General features: G+C 53.0%; 1 protein-coding gene and 1 long non-coding RNA gene across 9 annotated transcripts in view; one reads left to right on the forward strand and one right to left on the reverse strand.

Annotated features, from left to right (window-relative positions):
* Positions 1 to 24023, forward strand: part of POR (cytochrome p450 oxidoreductase) — a 63569-nt gene that overhangs the window by 34730 nt on the left and 4816 nt on the right. For 3 of the 8 annotated variants that reach the window (XM_068565956.1, XM_068565950.1, XM_068565949.1), the window contains exons 2-8: positions 705 to 896; positions 16640 to 16688; positions 20075 to 20203; positions 21794 to 21943; positions 22432 to 22556; positions 22964 to 23053; positions 23439 to 23537. In XM_068565956.1, coding sequence (XP_068422057.1) covers positions 718 to 896; positions 16640 to 16688; positions 20075 to 20203; positions 21794 to 21943; positions 22432 to 22556; positions 22964 to 23053; positions 23439 to 23537 — 821 coding nt within the window. In that variant the 5' untranslated portion in view covers positions 705 to 717. The other 5 variants (XM_068565953.1, XM_068565954.1, XM_068565951.1 and 2 more) reach the window with 5 other exon arrangements.
* LOC137778710 (uncharacterized) lies at positions 19489 to 23531 on the reverse strand. Its single transcript, XR_011076979.1, has 3 exons — positions 22782 to 23531; positions 21023 to 21735; positions 19489 to 19951 (listed from the first exon to the last, which is right to left on the reverse strand). It is a non-coding gene; the product is annotated as an uncharacterized lncRNA (long non-coding RNA).

Here is a 24023-nt window from a genome sequence, read left to right on the forward strand (position 1 = left end):
TGGAGTCACGTGACAGTGCTTGATTCTCCCAGCAGCCACGTGTGGAAGCCCACTCGAGCCTTGGTGTCCAGGATTTTTATTGGGGGTCAGTCTTGGAGGCAACGGGTGCCCAAGTGCCTAAGCTCACCTCCAGCACCCCAGAGGTGACACCAGTATGATGTGATTCAGAGCCCCAGGTGTTCCCCTAAATCACATCATTAGCATAAGCTATGTGCGTGACCCAAGGTCTCAGGTATATGGAGACATCTTATCAGGCGGCACATTCCGAGGCCTCAGGGGTTATTTCCTTGGAGCCATCCAAGGGCCAGTCCTGAAGACCTTTGGAATGTGCAGGGTTTAGGGCCTGCCGGGCCTGCCACACAGCTGGGGAAAGGGTTTGCTGTGAAGCGGCCCCTCTATCGTGTGGAAGCAGTGCCTCTGCTGTGTCCTTGTGGGGCCGGAGGATGCTGGTACAGGGAGTCTGTGGCTTCCGTTCCCAGTGTTCGCAGGAGGCCCAGTCCTAGTTCCAGCCTTAGCCTGCACCCAGGTGTGCCCAGGGCTGTGCAGGCACTGTGCAGGCCACGTGCCCTCTTAGTCCTGGTCCAAGGCTGCTCTGCTAGTTGCTGCAGCCCCTGGGGCGTGAGCCCTAGACCAAAGCCTTCAGGGGGCTTCCCAGCAGGCCTCAGATGGACCCTGCTGACGTCTGTCGTTCTGTCTCCCAACAGTTTCTTGATCAACATGGGAGACTCCAGTGTGGAGGCTGGCGCCACTGCATCTGACACGGTGGCTGAAGAAGTGTCCCTTTTCAGCACAACGGACATGATCATGTTTTCCCTCATTGTGGGTCTCCTGACATACTGGTTCCTCTTCAGGAAGAAGAAAGACGAAGTCCCCGAGTTCACCAAAATGCAGACCACGTAAGTGACTCACTCAGGATCCCTTGAGAGCACATCTCTGCCATCCCAGCAGTGCTTGGGCAGGAGCGAGCCGGCTGAGAGATGCAGGGTCTCTCGTATCGTGTCGGGCTGCGTCTTGGGTTTTGCCTTATTGATGGGCTCTGCTTTGGATCCACCTTCATAATCCCTTATGTTTACACTGCACTTCACAGTGTTCAGGGTCCTTTGATACCTGTTTCTTATTCAGGCTTCACAGGAACCATTCAGAGTAGAAGGCACCTTGCACAGACAGGTAACCTGAGGCTCAGGGCGTTAAAGGTCATCAGCGTAGGGCAAGGTGTGGGGAAGGGGCACAGAGCTTCCGTGCCCCCTCTGGGGTGCCACCCTCCCAGCACCTCCATGTGTTCGGCAACCCCGAAACTCTCCAAACCCCATCCTTTTGGGTTTTTATGAAGGTTTTGTTATGTAGGCTAATTGATTAAATCATTGACCATTGGGGATTAATTCAGCTTCCAGGCCCTCTCCCCTCCCCGGAGGTCAGTAATCCTAAATGAAGGCAGTGACCCTGCCCTCACCGGGCTCTTGTGGGTGACGTTTATGACGTCACCTAGCACTGGTCCTGCCGCAAGGCAGCTGCTTAGTGTTTGTGTCAGAAAGTATCTCGTACCAAGCACTACGCTGGGCGCTACAAGTATGCAAAGGTGGCCTTTACATTAAAGAGGCTAAGAAGTCAGGACATTGAAAGATACTTTTGAAAAATGGTTTATGAAATGCTTTCGCGTGTATGATCTAATCAGGGCCTCTGCGACAGCAGTGCCCACTCGGTGGTGGGGGGACGGCCTCATTGCTCATGATGGAGGGAGAGGCCAGGCAGCCGGGACACACAGGCTCTGGGGACTCCAAGAAGGAATTTCCCCTTGGAGGGATCAGGAAGGTGTGCTGCTGGAGGGGGGGCCACACCCCGAGGCTTCGAGGGCTTTGTCAGCAGAGGGCCAGAGGGAAGCTGGGAGGCTGTGCAGGTGAGCAGGGTCCAGCCTGTTCCCTCGGGGCTGGACAGGCCCATTCCTGGTGTGGCAAAGTAGTTTTGCTGAAAAGATAATGGCACTCGGGATAAGGGGACCAGTGTCCCAGGGCCCAGTTTACAGTAGCCCTGCGTTTCCTTGTCTGTAGGATGGAGGTGTGTCCCCACCCCCATCCCCGAGTGAGGCTGAGCCGCGGGACAGCGTGGGGCCGCCAGCCTCCCCGTCCCCAAGATCTCTGGCCTCGCAAGATGGACTTGAAACAAAACTCCTGGACTTGTATCGTGTGGATTCTAATTGTTTCTCTTTGCCAGGATGCTGAAGCGATATTTCCCTCTTCATAATCCTAAAATTTTAACCCTATATGTTTAAATCCCCTTCTCATCCCTTATTATATCATGTTGAATACCCCATGGCCAGGGGTTCTACGTGTACACTGTACAGGGAAACTGTTATAGTGCAGTGGTTAGGTTCTAGGCCCTGACACTGGGTAATGAAGGTTTGAGTCCTGACTCTACCATGTATTAGCCATATGACATTTGCCCTCACTTAATCTTTTGAAGTCCGTGTCCTCAACTGTAAATTGGAGATAATAATGGAACTTACCTTATAGGGTTGTAAAAATTAAACGGCATAAACCATCATAGAGCTCTTTGCCCAGGTCCTGGAGCCCTCCAGTGGTATGTATTTATGGTGCGCGGGCTTCTCATTGTGGTGGCTTCTCTTGCTGCAGGGTACAGGCTCTAGGGTGTGTGGGCTTCAGTAGTTGTGGCACGTGGGCTCAGTAGTTGTGGCTCATGAGCTTAGTTGCTCCGCGGCACGTGGGATCTTCCCGGACCAGGGATCGAACCCGTGTCCCCTGCATTGGCAGGCGGATTCTTAACCACTGCACCACCAGGAAAGTCCCTATTCTTATTATTAATACCATCTCCAGTCTTACAAGAGCCCTCCAAGGACACCATTATTACCCCATTTTGCAGAGGAGGAAACTGAGGCACTAGTGATTGAGGAGTTTGCCCGAGGCCACCTAACTCACAAGTAGCAGAGCTGCCTTTTGAACCCAGATCTACAAACTCCACACCCCCTGTTTTCCCCGCTTTGCCATGCTGCCTTCCGTCTCTTAAGAGGTAGTTAATATCCCTATTTCAAAGATGAGAAAACTGAGACTCAGAGAGGTCACTTAGCTGATACATCTGGGCCACCAGCTAGATGGTGGCCGCCACCTCCTGCTAGAAATCCCGCACTGTTGTCCCTGCCCACTTGTACTTTCAGTGAACACAGGTGGTTTTGGCCACGGCACGGTGCCTCCCTTACCCAACCAGGTCAGTGGAGGGTGATTAGTGTGGGGACTGGACGCGCCCAGGGTTGTACCAGGAGTTCTCACCACGACCCCCAGTGGCTTCTAGTTGGTCTTCTAAGGCCTTTCAGGCCTTCACCACCTGGGATGGTGAGTCCAAACCTTGGGGCATGGATGTTTTTTAAAAACTAAGCCAATGAGAACAATTGTGTCTGAGCAGCAAGCACAGGACACACACCTGCAGCCCCCTGACCCTGGACTTACGGGTGCAGGGGATTCAGAAGGAGTCCCTGTGTTCACAGGTGAATCTCCCAGGCATGCTGGCCTCTGGGGCCCTCACCACCAGGCCGGATTTGGCTTGAGAACCTCAGGACCCCAGGGAGGGCTTAGAGGGAAGGTCAGTTCTGGAAGGCCTCCTGGGTTTTTTTCATAAACGATTTACTGAAGTACATAACAGGCAGACATAAAAGTATACAGATCATAAGCACACAGTTTGATTATTTATCACAAAACGGATAGAATCATGTAAGAAACGGCCCCTCTTCCCCCTCCAATCCCACCACCCCCAGGTCACCCACTCTCCTGCCCTCTCGTGACATAGACGAGTGTTGTCTGTGTCCCGGGATGTGTAGTATTTGGCCATTCTTTCTGAGATTTCTCCATGTCGTGTGTAGTCATAGTTCTCTCGTTCTCATTGTTGCACAGTGTTCTGTTGTGGGAATAAACTGTAATTTATTCATTCCCATCATGATGGCCCTTTAGATTGCTTCCAGCCTGGGGCACTGTTACCAACAGTCCTGCAGGGAACGTCCTGGTACGTGTGGATGTGGTTCCCGTGTGGATGTGGCTCCCATGTGGACGTAGCTCTGTTGGGTATGTGTTGGGTGTGGAGTTGGGGGTCAGAGGGAAGGCTCATGTGCAGCTCTGTTAGATACAGCCAGTTTTCCAGCATCCAGTCCCACCCCCAGCATGTGGGGTTTCAGTTGCTGCCCATCCTCACCAACACTTATTTTTGTCAATTAAAAAATTTTAGCCATTCTAGGGAATTCCCTGGTGGTCCAGTGGTTAGGACCCCGTGCTTTCACTGTCAGGGGCCCAGGTTCGATCCCTGGTCAGGGAACTAAGATCGCACAAGCCGTGCAGTGCAGCCAGAAAAAAATTTTTTTAATTGAAATGAAATAAAATTTTAGCCATTCTAATGGGCATGTGGTGGTAATTGTTTTAACCACATTTCTCTGATGTCCAGTGACCTTTTCATATGTTCGTTGGCCACGGAGGTATCTTTTGTGACGGTACATTCAAGACTTGGCCCATTTTTTTCCTGTCGGGCTATTGGCCTTCTTGTTGATTTGTTACAGTTCTTGGTATATTCTAGATCTGAGTCCTCTGTTAGATATCTATGTATTGTCAATATCTTTCTGTAAAGTTGCCTTTTTACTCTCTTCATAGTGTCTTTTTGTGATCAGAAGTTGTGCCTTAAACTGGCCCCGTTTGTCAACCTTTTGGTTGGCCTGCACCTTTATGGTTAATGCTCTTGTGTTCAGTTTAAGAACTCTTATCTTATGGTCATGAAGCTTTTCTTTTGTATTTTCTTCTAAAAGCTTCACTCTTGTAGTTCTTATCCTTAGATCTGCCATCCAGCTGAAATTGATTTTGGTATCAGCAAATTGTCAAGGCGCTTCGAAAATCATTTTTTCCTGTGGTTATCCATCCACTTGACCCAGCACCATTTATTGAAAAGGGTTATTCTTTTCTCACTGCACTAAAGTATCCCTGTAGATATAAATCAGGTGACCGTATAGATGGGGGTTGATTTCTAGACTACTTGTTCTGTTGATCTGTTTTCTGTCCTTTTGCCAATACCACATGTTCTGCTTTCTATGATTTTATAGTAACTCTTGACTTGGTAACTGGTAGTCTAGGTCCTCCAGCTTTGTTCTTCTCTTTTAAGATTCTCTTGGCTTTTTTTGGGCCCTGGGCATTTCCATATAACTTCTAGAATCAGCTTGTCAAAGTCCACCAAAACAAACAAAAAAACCTTCTGGGATTTTAGTTGAGATGGGGTGGAATCTATAAATTAATTGACATCTTCCAGTATTGAGCCTTCTAATCAGTGAACATGATTTTATCCCCCGGGGAGGTCTTTTGAATGGTTTATAATAGCAATTAAACACTGGTTAAAGAGGAGCAGTTACGAGCAGCGCATTCTCTTAACCATAATCATTTTAAAAGTCGCTCTCTCATCTCTCCTCCCACTGGCTCCTCAGCCTTTGCTCAGCTTGTACCTCTGGGCAGAGCACCGGGGCCAGGGCAGCTCCTGATGGAAGGGAGCCCGGGGGGATGGTGGCTCCCAGAGGAGTCTGAAGCTCGGGGAACCTCTCCGTGCCCCCAAGCGCTTTGTTCGTGTGTGTAATGCAACACCCCTCTGGCTGGGTGGGAATTTGTTTCTATTTCTGTCTCCCATAATGCAGAGGGAGCACCCCATTCCTGTCTGGGTCCCTCGCTCTGTGCAGGGCCTGTCGGAGTGAAGATACTCAGAGAAAGGCCGTTGAATTAGTAAATGCTAAACCTGCATGTATGTCTGCCTCTAAGGCAAACTAGCTCACAGTCTGGGTGTGGCTTATGCTAAAAATTTTTTAATTTTCAAATTAGAACATTGAAAACCCTGGCAATTCCACGTAAAAGTCACTTACAGCTTCTTTTGGAAAAAAACAAAACAAAACAGAGGACCTGACCCCATGGAGCCCACCGTGACACATGCCAGCAGAGGCTGAGGCTGAGCGGGGCCACCCTTCTAGATGGGGCTGCACCGCAGCCTGTGCCCCCCAGCCAGCCCTAGCTGTGCTCCTCCTCGGCTCTGCTCACAGCCCCCCACCCCCCTGCACTCTGCTTCACTTGCAGCGCCTGAGTGCTTTAAAGAAAAACAAAGCTTTTTATTATGGAACACTGCAAGCAAACACCAAAGCATGGAGCATAGGAGAGGGAACTCATGCACCTGTCACCCAGTTTCAACAACTATCCACTCCTGGCCAGTCTTGCTTCCTTCCCCTTCCCCACTGTTGCTGGATTATCTCAAAGCAAGCATATAATTTCGTAATTAACCCTATAATTCATATGAATTATGAATAAAGAAATCATATGATTTCCTAGGAAATTGGAAATATTTCCTATGAAATTATGTGGAAATATGAACTATGAGAATATTTCAGTCCTCTCAAATTCAGGGACTCCCCTTTTTAAACCTAACACAGAGCTATCCTCCCACCCCTGTAAGTTCACAGTACGTCTCGGTGTCACTGGATACTCAGCCGCCGTTGTTCATAGCTCCCTGAGTGACTGATGAATTTTTTTTAACCTTTTTTTTTTTTTTTTTTTTTTTTTTTTTTTCACGCACACACACTGTATTTTATTTTTACAAGGGATAAATAGACTGACACCAAGTATTGTACATGGATGACCACAACAAAAGCAACAATGATTGCAATTACCAAACATGAAACACACTCATACTATGTCATAATATTGACATTCAGTCCAGTAATCCTCCACTGTAACAGCTCCTTTACTTTGCAGTGAAAATTGATTTGTATATTCTTTGCCTCTGAGTCCTTGTGGGATTTTTTTTTTTTTAAATTCAGACAGAAAGTCACAAAAATTATACTCATCCTCATCAGTTCACTCAGTCCCATGTAATTAATTTTTTTTTTCATCTTGATATTTTGTTAGCACTTTTATGAGTTCATCAGTTTTTCATTAGAGTTCTGAAAATGCTTATTCATTCAGTTCAGCAGTACAGTCAGTTACCAGAAACCTGTACTTGTCAGAGTCTTTTCCATGAATTTCTTGAAGATGAAACCCTTTTATAGGAACATATTTGCAAAATCATCAGAGTACACCCAGAACTGTCTGTAAATGACAAAAGACTTAAGAATGACCACGGTTAAAGATTTGACGAAAGTTCATAATAATTCAGTATCTAAACCCACACATTGCAATTGGCTACCAAATCTTTTAAGTCTCTCTTTCAGAGGTCAGGTCTATTGAAGTGTAATTTACATGCAATAAAATTCACCTTTTTAAAGTGTACAGTTTGATGCATCCTGACAGCTGTGTGCAGTTGTATAACCAGTGTTGCAGTCAAGATACAGGACGCTCCACACCCCAGAAAGCGCCCCCCCCCCGCCCAGGTCCCATTGCAGTCGCCACCCCCCAGCCCCACCTCTGGCAACCACCCATCTGATTTTTGTCCCTGTAGTTTTGCCTTTTCCAGACTGTCATGCAAACGGGGTTATGTCATCACAGCCTCTGGTGCCAGGCTGCTTCCCCTTAACATAATGTCAGGTCTCTCTCAGTCCGTGGGCTTCCTTCTATCCCTGTGATTCCCTCGCGGCATTTTCGTTGAAGAACCCAGATCATTTGTTTCCCAAAGTTTCCCACAGTCTAGAATTTTGCTGCCTGCATCCCACTGGGGGTTGCTTCTGAGAAGCCACAAAAGAGCTCATTTTCTTCCTCCGTGACCTTCGTTTGACGGCCTGCTCTTGCCAGGAGGGCCGGGAAAGCCAGGAGTCAAGGCTACCGGCATCATCTCTATCCATCTTTATCTCCTTTTTCCACACCCAGCTCAGGGCCACTCTTTCTAGAGAGGGGTCCTTGGCTCTGCCGAGCACGACGATAGAAACACCAATGGGTTTTACAAAGAGAAGAGCGCAAGGAAAGGCCCCTGTGGCCGTGGAGGGTGGACAGTGCCCCAAGTGTCCTGCATCCATGGAAATGGCGAGGCTGTGGGCTCAGGACATTCACGCCGCCCTGCAAGCACAGGCGTGGGTTTTCTGATGCCACCTGACCACCAAGGGACCTCTCCTGTCCCTTGATGAGACTGGGGTAGTTTTGCTGTTCTAGCCGGTGCCCGAAATCTTGAACGTGGCCTGTCTGGGAAAGAGATGCAGAGCCGAGTGTCATCGGACCTTCTGACCTCTCTGGGCATTACCAGGGCACTCGGTGCTGGTGGCTCCATCTCTGTGGGCCGGGCACCAGGGCACAGGGACATGCGGCATCCTCGGGGGCGCACATGCAGTTGGGGCACGTGAGGATGGTGCAGTGATGGTGCTCGAACAGCCCAGGGCGCCACCGGGGAGGGGGCTATGTCAGGATGGAGGTGCCCCCCGAGCTGAGTCTGGGAGGCTGAGTAGGAAGCTGGGCCCGGGCTGCGTGTGCAGAAGCCCAGGGCAAGCAAAGCAGGGCCTGCTCTGGGAAGGACGCGTCTTGGTAGAGCCTGGGTGTAAGTCGCCAAGGGAGTCAGGGGTCATGAAGGGAGCTGAGATAGAGCAGAGGCCAGAGGATGGATCTACAGGGCCTTGGGGTTTTATCTGACCCTCGTGGGGAGCCGACGGGAGGGCTGGTGCCAGGGCAGCCCTGAGACCAGCCATTCCTGCATGCAGTTTGGAGTGGATTGGAGGAAGGTCGTCGGGAGGCGTTGGCACTGACCAGGGACCACGGTACAGACGGCAAGCAGGGCACGGAGAGCAGCAGTGCCAGTGGCCCAGAGAGAGGATGTGTGCTGGGGCTTTCTAACACTTTAATTCTTGCGCCCCTGTTTTACAAGAGGCAAAGCTGATTCGGGGGGAGGTGAGTAGCTTACCCAGGGCTGAGAATGAATAAGCCCCGGAGCAGGACTTCACTCCCCATGCTGTTGCCCCCACTCCTGCTAGCCCCCCGCCCCGGCCCTGTCGTCGTCGCCCCTCCCACCCCACTGTCCTTTCAGGGCCACTTTGTCTGTGACTAGAGCCACGTCATCCCAGTGTCAGAGGACGTGGCTTTTCCTCTGTCCTGGACAGGCTGGGTGACCCTGAGCAGTTTCTTGGGCCTCGGTCTCTGCACGGTAGTGCTAGCCCTGCCTGGCACCCAACTGGCCCAAGAGAGGGCAGGCCACCCGGGCCACGGCACGTTGTGGAGTCCCGACGGGCACGGTGGTGAATACGTGTCGAAGGCTGTGTGGGTAGGGGGTCCACCAGGGGAACAGCAGCCCCCTCGAGCCTTGGAGCACCCTAAGTGACAGGGAGGAGGCTCCCTGGGAAGGGCAGGGAAGTGTGAACGGCGACTGCTGTGTCAGCCTCCTGACCGATGGGGTGGCCGGGCAGGTGCAGCCTTGCTCTGCACAGTGGGAGCAGATGCGAAGCCGCGGGGGCCCTGGGCTTTCACAGGCTTGGAGTTGCTGCTTCAGCCCCGAGCCTCACTCCCCTCCGCTGTCAAATGGGGTAGAATCCTTTGCCACTTCACAGGGTGGGGACAATTAAATGGAGTAAAATAAAAAGCATACAGGAGGCGCTCAGTAAGTCGTAGTTCCTATTCCCTTTTTTGTCTTTGACCAGCGGCCTCTCACACCTGCTTCAAGCTCCCACGTGTCCTCACTGGCCTCCATTGGCACTGGTTCCCATTCCTGGCCCCGTCAGTGGAGAGAGCTGCTGTTTTTTCTTTAAGCTCCAGCGGACCACTTTGTCTTCACCAAAGGCAGCTCTTCCAGACCATTAGCTTTCTGCCACGAGGCTCCGGGCCGGCTCTGCCCCATTCCAGCCGCCTGCTCAGCTCTCGTCCCCTCTCCCGTTGTGCTGCCCTGGGGACCAGAGAACTTGTCGCCACACGCTAGGCTCTGGAAGGGAGCCGTTCAAAAGCAACTGCCCTGTGTGTCGCCAAGGGCAGGGGAAAGTCTCAGAAGAAATCAGTTCCGCTCTGCAGAAAATTTAAATTTCAGAATAATCCTTCTGAGCCCTGCCTGGGACTGGAAACAAAGTGAATCACGCTGGGCCATCGTGGTTCATCTCTGTCCAAGTGACTCAGTGCTTTTGTCCACCCTCCCTCTCGCTTCCCCACCCGGCGGGCCGCAGTTGACTTCCGAAGCCTGAACCAGAGACACTCCTGCTCCCAATTTGGGAGCAGAGAGCCCTAATTGGAACCATTTGTGCTCCATTCTGGAGCCGCGTGGTCTCTGGGCTCCGTGCCTGGGTCGGCTGCGGCCTCTCCTGATGGGCCGTTTGTACTTGGATGCCTTCGAAGGGGGCTCCTCACTTGCAGACGTCTCAGCAGCGAATGCGGTGCCCACCTTGCTGGGCGTTCCCCGCGCTGCGCGACAGGAGGCCGACACGTGCTGGTTCCACAGCGCGCTCTGCCCCCAGGTGACTGGACCCAGCATCGTAGGCTCTGTTACCCACAGTTCTTTTGTAGGGAGGGAGGTGGGAACCAGATCTAATTCAATGTGATCCCGAGGCGCCCCGGCAGCAGGCTCGCTGCGCTCCCTTTATGGGGAAACGGCCCTGCCATAGCAACCTGCACCACCGCCTTCCAGTGTCCAGAGGAGCTTTGTTCCGCCTGCACGACTTACTTTTTTTTTTTTTTTTTTTTTTTTAATGGGAAAGGGGGAGGATGTGGGGAGAAAGGGCTCTGATATAAACAGTTACCAAGGAGACCCGAGCCGGGGTTGGAGAGGTTTCCTCCTTCCCTCGGTCCATACAGAAGGAGGAGGGGTGTGTGCCAGACGCAGGGGCTCACGGGAGGTTCCAGCCCAGAGTCCTGGTTCCTCCCTGCTGGAGCCGCCAGACGCAGCAGCTTTCCCAGGCTGCGGGGACCGAGGCAGGCAGGGGCTCAGCAGGGCTTCCGAGAGGACCGGGGTGTCCGGGAGGATGTTCGGTGTCCGCGGGCCGGTCTGCCCGCTGCCAGCACCGGCGGAGAATGGACAGAGCCCGACTCGCTAGCTGCTGGCTCCCCGCCCGTCTCCAGGAGAGCAGCACGCTGCCTTTTCCCTCCAGTCCAGAGGTGAGAGTAAGAAACCATGGGGTGCACGTACTCATCTCTGCAGGACGAGCCCATCCTGAGAAGGTCAGTTCCAGACAATGTCCGGGCAGACGGCGTGGAGGCCCGCGGGCACCCCTACTCAGTGTGGCTGGAACTTCTTCCCCGGGCAGGGATGCCCGGAGGCACGAGGAGGGCGCTGTGTAGAGTTGACCGCAGACTCGGGGCCAGTCCCGGGGGGCTCGCCCAGGCACGGCCACCCTGGCTCCTTCGGTCCCGGTTTGCAGGCTGCATTTCTCTGCTTCCAGAGGAAGGAGTTTAGACCGGAAACCAGAAGGGCCCCCATCACCCACTCCTCGGCCTGTGAAAGATCGGGTTCCGAGTGCACATCCGGCACGAAGCTGTCAGGAGGGGTGAAGCCAGCCGAGGGCGCCCAGGTGCGGACCTGCTCGGGGCCCGGCAGCCGGGCGTCGCGGTGGGCAGCGGCGGAACCCGCCTGGTGTAACCGGTGGGAACATGGGGAGCTGCCCCGCGCCGGGCAGTGACTAGAGGCACGGACAGTGTCTTCCCCCGCCTCCACGGGTTTCCCTTTTCCCTCAGGGGCTCTGGGCGTGATCCTCCTTTTCCCCACGGGCCGAAGCTAATGACGGGACCGGTGCTGCCTTCAGAAGTGCACGCCCTTCTCAGGAGCGCCCTTCCCCTGGGGGCGGGCGCCCTAGCACCTCCTGCCCGCCCTCCGACACCCCCAGCGAGACCCGCGTGGAGGGTCCCCCCCCCCAGCCCTTGCTGCCGGCCCGGAACATCTGCCCCGTGCAGCTGCATGGGCGCCCCCCGGCCCTCCTCCCCAGAGCTCAGCTCCCACCCGCTGCTTGGGTCTCATCCAGGAGCCCCTCGGCTGCCGCTGCCACGGCTTTCCCTCCTGGGAGCCGCCTTCCTCTCTGAGAACAGAGCGCAGCCCTTCCGCGGGGCCTTTGCTGGGTTCTGCGGCCACAGTGCCTCCTCCCTCAGGAGCCCCGTGGCATGGCGTCCGCTCCGTCCATTAGGTCTTCGCACACTTCACCCTGTTGAAATCACAGAGTGACCCAGACAGCTTTCTTCTGCCCTCCTTATCCTCGAGAGTTAGACAAGTTCCAGGTGCTGAGCGAGACCGTGGGGTGGCTGCAGACGCCGAGATGCAGTGTTTTCCATAGAGGAACCCGAGGCCTCAAGGGGCCCGACTTGTCCGGTCACAGGCCCATTTGGTGGCAGAACCAGAATTTGAACCCAAGTCCCTGCTCCTGGTGCGTGGCCCCTCCGCTTCCTCCGTGATTCTCCTAGGCTCTTTCTCCAGCCTGGCGACGGGCCCTTGGAAGGTAGAGGCTGCCTCGCGTTTAGTCTCACGCCCTCGGCACCGCCCAGAGCACACGTCACCCGGAGGTGGAGAAAGGGCAACCGGGCGCTTCCTGGGCGGTGGGGTCCCTCTGGTCCCTTTCTTCAGCAAGGCCCCAAATCTGCTCAGATGTAGCTTCTGTGGAAACCTCTGTCCTTTGAGAAAAGAGAGCTTCTCTACTGACGTCAGACCCTCTCAGGTGGGTAGGGGGGCCTCCAAAGGCCTCCAGGCCACCTCAGCCAACCTTCTGCTGGGCAGAGATTCAGGACTGACCTCCCAAGAAGCCCATAAAACGTCATGTGCTGAGTGCCGGGCATTGTGCTGATTGCAAAGAGATACACAGATAGCTCCCCCCAGATTGTGAAACCCAGGCCTCAAGTTGAGCAATGAGAATACGCTGAGGCAAGTGCCTGGACGGAGGCCTGAAGACGTACTGAAGACGGTGACAAACAACCTTATGCCTGAGCGGCAGGGAAAGGTGCTCTGGAGAGGAGCTTAGGCCTAGTGTCTTCAGGGATAAGCAGGAGTTGGTGGCAGAGGGTTAGAAGAAGGACACTCTAGGCCAAGGCGTGGTGGGTCCAAGGGCACGATGGAACCAGGGAACGGCGGGCTGGTCATTGTGGCCAGAGCATTTGGAAGGTGGAGGGGGGTGGATTCTGGACCGGTGGGCCCCTTTCTCTTACTTAGAATAGCTTCTCTGATGTGGGTCTCTACCCAGGGTGTAGCTACTCTAGTCATCCTCGCCAGAGCCTTCAAAATCAATCCATCTATATCCACGCACAGCGTTTCTTAAAATAGCAAGTAATTTGTATCTTCTTAGTACAAAAGCCTTACATTTTCATTGTAGGAAAGAAAAGAGTGGAGGAGTTGGGAATAGAAATTAGCGAGAAAAAGAAACAAAAAAGACTCATAATTGCTCAACCTGAGGACAGAACAGCTCTTAACACATCAGCATCTTCCCTTCTGTACCTTGCTTTTACACAAAAACGGGATTGTGTCACCTGTGTTACTTTGTAGCCTGCCTTTCCCATTTGACAGGAAGGTCAGGTGATGGTCTGTGCTGTTCGGTACAGAGCGGCGTGCGTCACAAGGCACTAGGCTGTTCAGCCTCTCCCCTGTCTTCAGACGTCTGAATGTGTATTTGAATATAAAATGTATTTTTAATTATAAAAGTAACAGAAAACAAAAATTTGGAAAATTAGGGAAACCCTCTCACCCGTTATCCTAACGCTCCCGTGTCCTCTGTCTAAGATGCTGGTGTGTTTCTCTTCAGGCCACTTTTCTATGAACAGTTAATCATGTGCGTTCTTCTTCTAAGGACACAGATTCTGCTTTTCCTAGAAGAGGGCAAGTGTGAGGGAAGATGCATTGGTTACCCTGCTGGCTTGTTTCTTGCTTGGCTTTGCGTCGTCTAAATTTCTCCCGGAGCGTCCGCTGTGACCCGTCCACACATGGAGAACTGGCAACGGTCAAGAAATTGACGAAGAAGAGTTCCATATAAGTGAATATTCCAAAACTCAAGCCTGGCCCCTTTTAGGTGTCAACTGAATGCATTTACTGTGTTTTCATTTTTTTAATTGAGGTGAAATTCACACCCCTTAAAATTCATGGCTTTCACCATTTTACAGTGTATAATTCAGTGGCTTTTAGTACAGTAATCGTGTTGTACAAGCATACCACTTACCTAATTCAAAACCTTTCATCACCCCAAAGGGAAACACTGTCACTCCCCTCCCCTCCCCCCAGCCCCTGGCACCACAAGTCCACCTCCCGTCACTATGGATTTGCCTATTCCAGACGTTTCCTATAAATGGAAGTTGCATTTAGTTTTGTACCTGCTTTTTTTCTCATGATTTTTCATCAGAAACATTTGTCTAGGTTGCTGGTATTTAACCATCAGTTTAAATTTACATCTGATCTTATGTTTAGTGGGTAATATATTCTCATGACTCAGAATTCAAAGCTACTCAGTGGTGGAATTCGTGTCATTGTGCGCCTTGCTTCCTTTCCTAATGGTGTGTCTTGGTGAGCACGCCGTGTTAGTGCTCATACAGACAGACAGGGTTGTAGGTTATGTTGTAGTTTAGGCTGCACACAACTAGAGGGTTAGTGAAGACGCGGCTGGGCGCGGGCAGAAGTTGGACATGTGGCCAAGATGCTAGACACAAGACCCCTTTGAAGTGCAGGTTGGAGCTGGGCGTGGGAAGATGGGGCCAGGCCTGAGCGCCTCTGCTCATTTGTGCTCCTGCCCTGGCCCTGCTGAGGTTAGGGATGGGCCAGCCCGGGGATGCCGGGATAAATGGGGAGTCGGGGATGGCCTGCTCTGGGTTCCTGTGCAGCTGGGCCCTCGCTGGGTGGGAAAGTCTGGGTGGCCAGCCCCCCGCTGCCTCCCTGCTGCCCCTCGTGGGGCTGTTGCACCGAAGGGACCTCGGGACGGAGGAGGGAGGCTGGAAGTGGCCAAGCCAGGCACCGGGCCTCACCTCCCCTTGCGGCCTACTGTGATGTTATTTAATGCTAAGACCCTGAAAATAGCATTAGTCCTGCACCTACTGACCTAGTGAAAAACCCAGCGGGGGCCTAGACATGAAACTGCTGATACCTTTATGTTTACGAAATACCTGTCTGAACAGCTTTGCAGGGGCATCCTTAAAAGAAACCTTCACTTACATAAGTTTTTCCACGGACTCCAGGCCTCTAGCTCTGACAGACATTGCTTCATGCTGTTGTGATGAGTGTGTGTGTGTGTGCGCGCGCGCGCGTGTGCGCACACACGTGCATGCTGGCACTTCACTCTGTTACACTCTACTGTGCACAGGAGGCAATGGAAAGAGCAAAGAATGTATGTCTTTCGCTCCCCTGGTATGAATGCAGTCTATGGGGCGTGTACCAGAGAGTGAATTGCTGGGCTGTAGAGTCACAGGAGGTACTGACTGCCAAGCCGCGTTCCAAAGTCGCCGTGCCATATCGCCCTCTCCCAGCTGCGTGTGGGAATTCCCATTGCTGCACAACCTCACCTGTCTGAGATCCTGTCTGTCTTTTCAGTTTTAGCCATTCTTACTGGGTGTATGATAGATCTCACTGTGGTTTTAACTTCCTTTTCTCCGGTATCTAATAACGTCGAGCACCCTTCCCTATGTTCTTTGGCTGTTTAGATGCTCTCTTTAAGAAGGTACCCATTCAAGCCTTTTGACAATATTTCTGTCGCAGTATGTGTCTTTTCTGATTGATTTGTAGGGATTTCTTATATTCTCAACCCTAGTCCTCGTCAGTCAGGTATGTGTGCATTGCAGACACCTTCTCCCATGCTGGGGCTTGCCTTTCATTCCCTTAATGGTGTCATTTTAAACAGAAACAGCGGTATTTTAGTGTTCAGATTTGTCGCTTGGTTTAGACCGGCCATATTTCAAACATCCTAAGTATTTACCATCCAGAGGTAAATCACCTTGCTGTCTTAGGCCTGAGAGTCCCTGGGGAGGCTCACTGGGTTGCTTTAGGTGGCTCTGCAGGCCTGGGGCAAGGACAGAGAAGGAAAAGGACCAGAAGTGGAGAGGGAGGGGCAGGAGGCCAGAGCTAGGAGGTGGAGAGTGGACGGGCATGCGGGGCAGTGGTGCCGCTCTCTGGAGGGGATGGGGTCCAGTTCAGGGCTTTAGAAGGTGACAGGATCACAGAGAGGGGAGAAGGTAAAAGTGGTTCCAGGGCAGGGGAGGACTGGGGGGGGGGGGGGTGTGTCTTGGGAATCCCAAGGGACTTGCTATTCAAGTGGGGCCTTGGTGGGGAACAGGGGTCTGTCAGGTGAGGAACTGGAGTGAGGACGCTCTGGGCGGAGACAGTGGTGTTGACAGAATTCTAAGGACCATCATGGAGGGCTGGTGTGTGGAGGGGAGTGGCAGGCGAGGCTGGGACAGGTTCTGAAGGGACTTGTGCACCCCTGGTCCTGTGGGTCATGGGAGCCATGGAAGGTTTCAGAGCGCAGCAGTAGCACGGTCAGAATCTTATTTGGGAAACTCCTGGTTGCCTTGAGGTGGGGACCATTGGCTGTGGATGGTGAGCGGCCGGGGAGTGAGCTTGACCCTTCGTTCTCGTGTTCTCATGTACCCGGGTGGGTCAGCCCTGGCCCTGCGAGGCGTTGGATTTGGACTTACCAGACCCCGGAGCCTGGGTCCTGCCTCTTCCAGCCCCGGCACTGGACCAGAGGCGGCTGCTGGCGGGGCACCACGGAGTGGAGCAGGCGGAGCTGGAAATGCCCCTCGCTGCTGCCATGTGCCTCCCGTGCCCATCAGACACTTTTATTTTTCAGGACCTCCTCTGTCAAAGACAGCAGCTTCGTGGAAAAGATGAAGAAGACGGTGAGTTTTCTCTTTGTGCTCGGCCCTGGTGGGTGTGCGGGGGCATCCAGAAGGCCAGCTTCACTGGACGGGAGGAGAAGCGGGCGGGAACCCGGCTCAGCTCCCTGTGTGTGTACTTTCTGGGCTAACCAGAGCCTCGAGGCTGCTCTGCTGTTGCTGGGACAGTTTACTCTGCTTTTTGAATGTTTACTTCTTGAACAAACCAAACTGTAAGAACAGACCCTCCCTCTGACTCGGATGCCGCCCCGTCTCCTCCCTCCCAGACCAGGCTGTGTCCATGAGCATATGTAAACCTCACATAGCTGTGGTCCTAGCACAGCTACAATTATTTGTGTTTGTTTCTTGTTTATTTAAGTGTTGAATTTTATGACCAGGTACTTCATTCACACGGTGAAAATCCAAAACAAACTATTTAGTGGAAAGCTTCTCTCCTAGCCCTGTCACCCATCACTGTCCTTAGTATTTTATAGATCCTTCTAGAGCTTCTTTATGCACATATAATAAAAACAGACTTTTATACTTTTTAAACACAAAAGGTGGCATATTACATACACTGCTATAGACCTTCATTTTTTTCCCATTTAATGATATGTCTTGGAGCTCTTTTCACAACAATTCAAAGACACCTCCCGCACTCTTTATTATAGTTGCGTGATGATTCCATGTGTGGCCACAAGTACTATAATTTGTTTTAACACTGCCTTGTTGATGGGCGCTTGGAATACTTCTAATCTTTAGCTCTTACAGACTGTGCTGCTGTGACCATGTAGGTCAGTTTGCATATTTGCAAATACAGTAAAATCCCAGAAGTGGAATTTTTGGATCAAAAGATATATGCATTTGTGATAGAAACTGCCAGATTGTGCCCCACCCCCGTAGAGGTCACACCGCGGGACCGTCACTAACAGTGTGAGAACACCTGTTCCCCACAGCTTTGCCGACAGAGTCTACTATCAAAGTTTGGGATTTTGCCAGTTTTCTAGGTTACAAAAAAGATATTTCTGTGGAGTTCTAATTTGCATTTTTCCTATGAATGAGTTTAAGCGAATTTTCATGTTATGCTGGCATTTCTTTTTTTTTTTTTTTTTTTTTACAGATTCTCTGTTCAAATCTTTTGCCCACTTTTCTGTTGGGATTGATCTTTCTCAAGGAACTCCTTAAACTTATTAGAGTGATTAACCCCTTGTCTGTGATATGAGTTAAAAATATTTTTCCCAGGTAACAGTTTGTGTATCATTCGGCTTATTGTGTGTTTGCTTGTTCGTTTTGCCATGTTAACGTTCCTTAGTCCATTTAACTATTCTGTGACTTCTGGACTTCGAGTCATCATTTGAAAGGCTTCCCCACTCTAAAGAGATAAAGGAATTCTTCCATATTTTTTTCTAGTATTTTTATGATTTTGTTTTCCATATTTAAAATTCAATCTGTTGGGAATTTATCCTGGTGTAAGATGTAAGGTATGGGTCCAACAATTTTTTACACAGCTGTCTAAATTCCGTGTAATAAAGTCCATCTTTTCCCCACTAGTTTTATCATAAATGTAATTCCCATGGGTATTTGAGTGTAGTTCTGTATTTTCCTGTTCTGGTACTTTGATCTAGCTGTCTGTGTATAAACAATATCATACTGTTTAATTATTTTAACGTTGTATAATTATTATAACTTGTTTTAATATCTGTAGCACTAGGCACTTCCTCCCTCCCCCCCATCACTCTTGTTTTTCAGTTTTCCTGGCTGTTCATACGTATTCATTTATTTTAGGTAACAGTTTTATTGAGATATAATTCATATTCCATACAGTCTCCAATTTAAAGTTTACACATCAGTGATTTTTAGTATATTCCCAGTTGCACAAACTATCACCACAATCCATTCTGACACTTTCATCATCCCCAAAAGAAACCCTATGTCCAGTAGTAGTCACTCCCCATTCCCCCACCCTGAGCCCTAAGCAACTATTCATCTTTTTGTCTCTATAGAGTTGCCTATTCTGGACATTTCATGTAAGTGGAATCATACAGTATACGGCCTTTTGTGGCATCTTTCACTTAGCGTAATGTCTTCAAGGTTCATCCATGCTGTAGCATGTGTCAGCACTTCATTCCTTTTTATTGCCAAATGATGTTCCAGTGGATGGATTCGCACTTATTTTTCCACAGGATTTTTAGGATCAAATTGTTGATGGAAAAAGAGCTGTTCAAGTTTTTATTAGGATCGTGTTACATTTCTGTATTGATAGAGGGAGAACTGACATCTTGTACACTGAGTCTTCATGTGCAAAATCAGTGCCTTTCCATTTGGTTGAGTCCTTTATCACTCGGTAGCTTCTCACATGTTTCTTGTATGGCTTATTTCTAGGTACTTTATATATTTTGATGCTACCATAAATATTTAGCTACTGTTTTATATCCTGTTTTGCTCCCTTGACATCATAAGCATTATTTTTAAATACCTTTTTAAATGATTTTTAGATGATTTGTAGAAAATTCAGGAAACGTAAAAGGTATGAGAACACTTTACAGCAATTGTAGTCCCTCCGTTTTATTTTGTCATTTGTACCTGTCAGTTAGGGCTCTGTGCCAGGCCAGAGACCCCTCTAGGCATTTTGGGCACTGGAAGGCTGCCGCAGAGAAACCTCATGTCTACAGAAAGGGACCGGGGAGGTGGCCTGTGCCTTGCTTCCACCTTCCAGATCTTGCAAAGCACATCCAGTTGGCTGGACCTAATTTGCTGCATCCCTGGCTGCAGGGAGTCTGGGGGATGGAGTTCCAGCTTTCCCAGAGCTGCTGCAGTGGGCACAGTAGGAGGGTGGGATGAAGAGCCTGTGAGCCAGTCTATATGGTACCTTTCCGCATTGTCTAGATTTTTATAAAGCATATGCGTTAACTTTTGTAAACATCCAGAAAAACTCACCCATGATTCCCCATTTAGAGACTCTTGGTTTATTTCATGCCATTCTTTTTCCCTGTGCATTTATATGTATAAACACACACATATATGTGGAGTGGGTATGTAACAAAATTGGATTATGCTATACATAGTCTTTGATCACTTTTTTTTTTTTTTTTTTTTTTTTACTGAATGTCATCTCTGCATTTTTACACATGTCCTTTAAAAATCTGCCCACAGTGTGACTTTGAGCAGCTTGTGTGTGTAGGATTATCTTGATGGCTCCAGCTGAAGTCAGCTAGGTGGCCTCTGACCCCATCCGCTGCAGTGGCTGTGGCAGTGAGATGCTAGCCCCAGAGCGACTTAGAAAGGACCTGAAGCAGGCAGGAAAGAGGGTGCCCTTGAGGGACGTGCCTGCCCCTGTGGTCACCTAGAGCCTCCAGTGAAGCCTGTGGCCCTTGGCCCCCCACTGATCCCGCGTGTCTGGCCGTCCCTAGGGCAGGAACATCGTCGTGTTCTACGGCTCCCAGACGGGGACCGCCGAGGAGTTTGCCAACCGCTTGTCCAAGGACGCCCATCGCTACGGGATGCGGGGCATGGCGGCAGACCCGGAGGAGTATGACCTGGTGAGCTCTCGCCGCGCCCTGCCCCCTTCCTCCCATGCAGCGCAGTCCAGGGCGTCAAGGAAGTCTCGTCTGGATCGTGGAGACGCTTAAAGGGCTGAGTTAGCCAAAGGGACAGACAGGAACAGGCGTCTCTTGCCATCTGTTCCAGCAGCCAGGTGGCCCCAGTTGTAAGGACATTAAGAACACCTGGCCCAGGTGAGCGCATACGCGCACTCAGCAGCGCTCACGCTCAGCCTTCCAAGCCCTCCACGCTGCAGGCTTTGCAAGTGCTGGGCAGGTGCCAGCAGAAGGGACTCGGGCACCTAGTGGATTGGTTGTGGCTTAAAAGATGAAAGGGTCTCAGCAAGTCAGGAGGGGAACCGTCTCTCATCTCCCCTCAACCCCCACCCGAGAACTGCAGTTCCAGGGGAGCTGGACCGAGGAGTCGGGGGGTCTGGGCTCTAGTGCCACTCTGCCCTGACTGCCCGTGTGACCCTGAGCGAGCGCCCACTGAGGGCCTTCCTTGACTCGTCTACAGAGAGGCGGTGAGGGTGTTGGGTGAGACATCTCCAGGAACCCTTCAGCTGGGCTTTGAAATGAGGCTGTAAAGCCTCAGCTTTACACATGCTCGCATGTGTGGGCTTGGGGAGGGCTCAAGAGAGCCCAGGAATTGAGGGAAGGGCCCCCATCTGGAGCTGCAGGATCCCCGCCTTCTCCTGTCAGCCATCCTTGGCACGGGGCTCCTCCGGGCCAACACAGGACTGTCTGCAGGACACGGTCCCCACTTCCTGGCCCCAGCTGCACCCAGCCTGCCTCTGAGGGCGGTGGGGACCCGCTCACCTTGCTATCTCTCCTCCGCGCATCGGCTCTTTCGCCAGTCGTGGCTCTCCAAGGGCAGGAAACTTCCAGCAGTCTGCTTGCCTGTTTCTGAGACAGCCAGGCCAGCGGCCCCAGGTGGACTCAGTGGGCAGGGAAGGGGGGAGTGGTCCTTAGGCACCCAGGAGGGGCAGGGCTGGCAGGGAGCAGGCAGTCCTGGGAAGATGCCCCAGGGAGTTGCCTTCCTGCTTCTCCCCTGAAGGGTCATTGCCAGACATCGGGGCGGGGGAGGCAGTGTCGGGCTCTTGCTGCTCCAACAACATGATAAATGAACTTTCCCTTAGAACCACTCTCTTCTGAGGGCCAGCTGCTTCCCACATGTGCCACTCCGTCTCCCAAACCAAACCATCCCCCACCTACTCCACGCCCCTGCCTTCGGTCTTGGGAACGAGCACCACTACCCATCTGTCTTAGGACCTGGGTTTCGAGTTGGCGGACAGTTGGTTAGGAATTAGCGCGAGCGCAGGTCCTGCTGTGCCCCAGGGACTTTGTGGGATGATGAGGTTCTCCGGAGGTGGCCCAGGGCACCATGTTCCAAGTGCCAGCCCGTGGCCTGGAACCCAGCATACTTCTCTCAACACCCCAGGCCCTCACCTGTGCTCTTCTGGGCCTGCTGTTCCCTTTGCTCTTGAAATGCACCCCGTCCACTTGAACCTTGGACTCGCCCATCTGCACCCCTGCTGGGAGCAGGCTTAGTCTTGGTTGCTGGGCCTGGCCCTGCCTTTGTCTCCCCAGGGCGACCTGAGCAGCCTGTCAGAGATTGAGAACGCCCTGGCAGTGTTCTGCATGGCCACCTACGGCGAGGGGGACCCCACTGACAATGCCCAGGACTTCTACGACTGGCTCCAGGAGACGGACGTGGACCTCTCTGGGGTCAAGTACGCGGTGAGTCACCCGTGTGGGCTCATGCAACCTCCGGAACCCCGTGTCCAAGAGGAACTCCTCCAGTTGTCACCTCGTTTGATCAGCTAGGGCAGGCCCAGGCGCCAGGACAGGGGCTTCGAGCTGAGGGCCTGGTAGGGAGCTCGTGGCAGGGAATCCCAGGAAGGCCGCTCATGGGGCGACCCTGTCTTCCGCCCGGGCCTGGCCCAAGAGCTCCCCCTCCCATGCCCCAGCCCCAGCCCCACTTTGCTCGGGAGCATTTGCTACTGGAGACTGAAGGCAAGAAAAGAGCGGTGGGCTGACCAAGATTCTGCTGGGCAAGGAGAATCTTGAATGGGCGGGGTGAAACCCCCCTGCTGCCGCCAGGGTCAAGGCCAAGGTGGTTGAGGAGGGGCCTGGACTGCAGGTCACCAAAACAAAGCCGCCTCTGGGGCCTCACAGTGCAAGGGGTCTGGCAGGGACCGCTGACCACTGGCCCCTCATCCACACAGGTGTTTGGCCTTGGGAACAAGACCTATGAGCACTTCAACGCCATGGGCAAGTATGTGGACAAGCGGCTGGAGCAGCTCGGGGCCCAGCGGATCTTTGATCTGGGGCTGGGCGACGACGACGGGAAGTGAGTGACCCCTCCAGGGCCCACGCCCTTGCAACCCAACCCCCCTCCGCCCCGGCTGTCGTGTGTCAGGAAGCCACAGGTTAGGGCTGGCCGGGGCACAGGAGGGGAGGACAAAGCCATGATGTCAGCGCAACTCCGTGACCCGCCTCACCACGGGGGAGGGAAGGCCATCCCCCCCATCGCCAGTCCCCACCTTCTTTGCTCATCCACACCCTCCCGGCTCACCCGGCTCAGATGGGGCCTCCCGTGGTTACTGCAGACCCTCTGGACGCTTCCTGACGCCCTGGGTTACATCACTGGGCGGGCTGGCGTGAAATGAACCCTCCAGCTTGGAGGGGTGATGGGACAGAGTCCGAGCTCTGCCGGCAGCCCCATCTGGAGCCTGGCTCATCCCCTCTCGTCCCCAGCCTGGAGGAGGACTTCATCACGTGGCGAGAGCAGTTCTGGCCGGCCGTGTGCGAGCACTTAGGGGTGGAGGCCACTGGAGACGAGTCCAGGTGAGTGTGCGCAGGTGGGCCGGGGCCTTGGGTGCTGCCTGCGGATGGGGGGACTGGCCTGGCGGGTGTGGTGGCGCTGGAGGAGGCTTCATCAGGGTGCGGGAGGGACGCGGCCCCAAGCGCTTGGGCTGTGCCTGCAGGTGACGGTCAGGGCGGGATTCCTGGCCTCCTCTGGGCAGAGCCTCGGGCCTGCTGACAGGCCGCCCCGCCCTCCGAGTGCCGTGCTGGCCCCTCCTGCCTCCCACGCTCGCGCATCTCCTTCCTCGTGGGTCACGTCCGGCCCCGCAGCCCTCGCTGCACGTCCCATCGCCTCACAGCCTCACTCCCTCCTTGGCACCCGGCGCCCTCCCGGCCCCCGGCCTCACCCTGTGTCTCCCTTTTGCAGCATTCGCCAGTATGAGCTTGTGGTCCACACAGACATAGACGCGGCCAAGGTGTACGTGGGCGAAATGGGCCGCCTGAAGAGCTACGAGAACCAGAAACCGTGAGTAGAGAGCGTGGCTGGGGCCGGACAGCTGGCCGTCCCGTGCGTCCCCACAGGGCCTGTCCTCCCAGGCCCCATCCTGTGGGGCTTCCTTACCCCCACATCCAGGAGTGGGCCTGGGTGAGGGCACCTACGTTTCCATCTCCACCGCACAGGAGAGGGTGAGGCCTGGAGCAGAGAGAGATGGGAGGCTGCTCTGAGCCCGGGGTCCTGGGGACCCCTCCCCTCCGCTCCCAGCGGTCCCTCCGCCCAGGGCGTGGCCTCGGGGGGACTGGCCCTTGCTCAGCTTGTACTTCATTTGCCCTGTAAATACCCTGGGGAGGGGGGTACCCACCAGTTCCTGGACCAGGACGGTGAGTTCAGCTCTGGGTCGAGGTGGAACTTGGGCAGAAGGGCTCGTGTCCTTAAAATCTGCCTCGATGTCTGGACGTTTTGTCCAGAAACATAGTGTTCCTCTCTGGGGTCCCTGACTTGCCCGTGGGTGCC

Source organism: Eschrichtius robustus, chromosome 16 (assembly GCF_028021215.1).
Source record: "Eschrichtius robustus isolate mEscRob2 chromosome 16, mEscRob2.pri, whole genome shotgun sequence".
Taxonomy (NCBI): Eukaryota; Metazoa; Chordata; class Mammalia; order Artiodactyla; family Eschrichtiidae; genus Eschrichtius; species Eschrichtius robustus.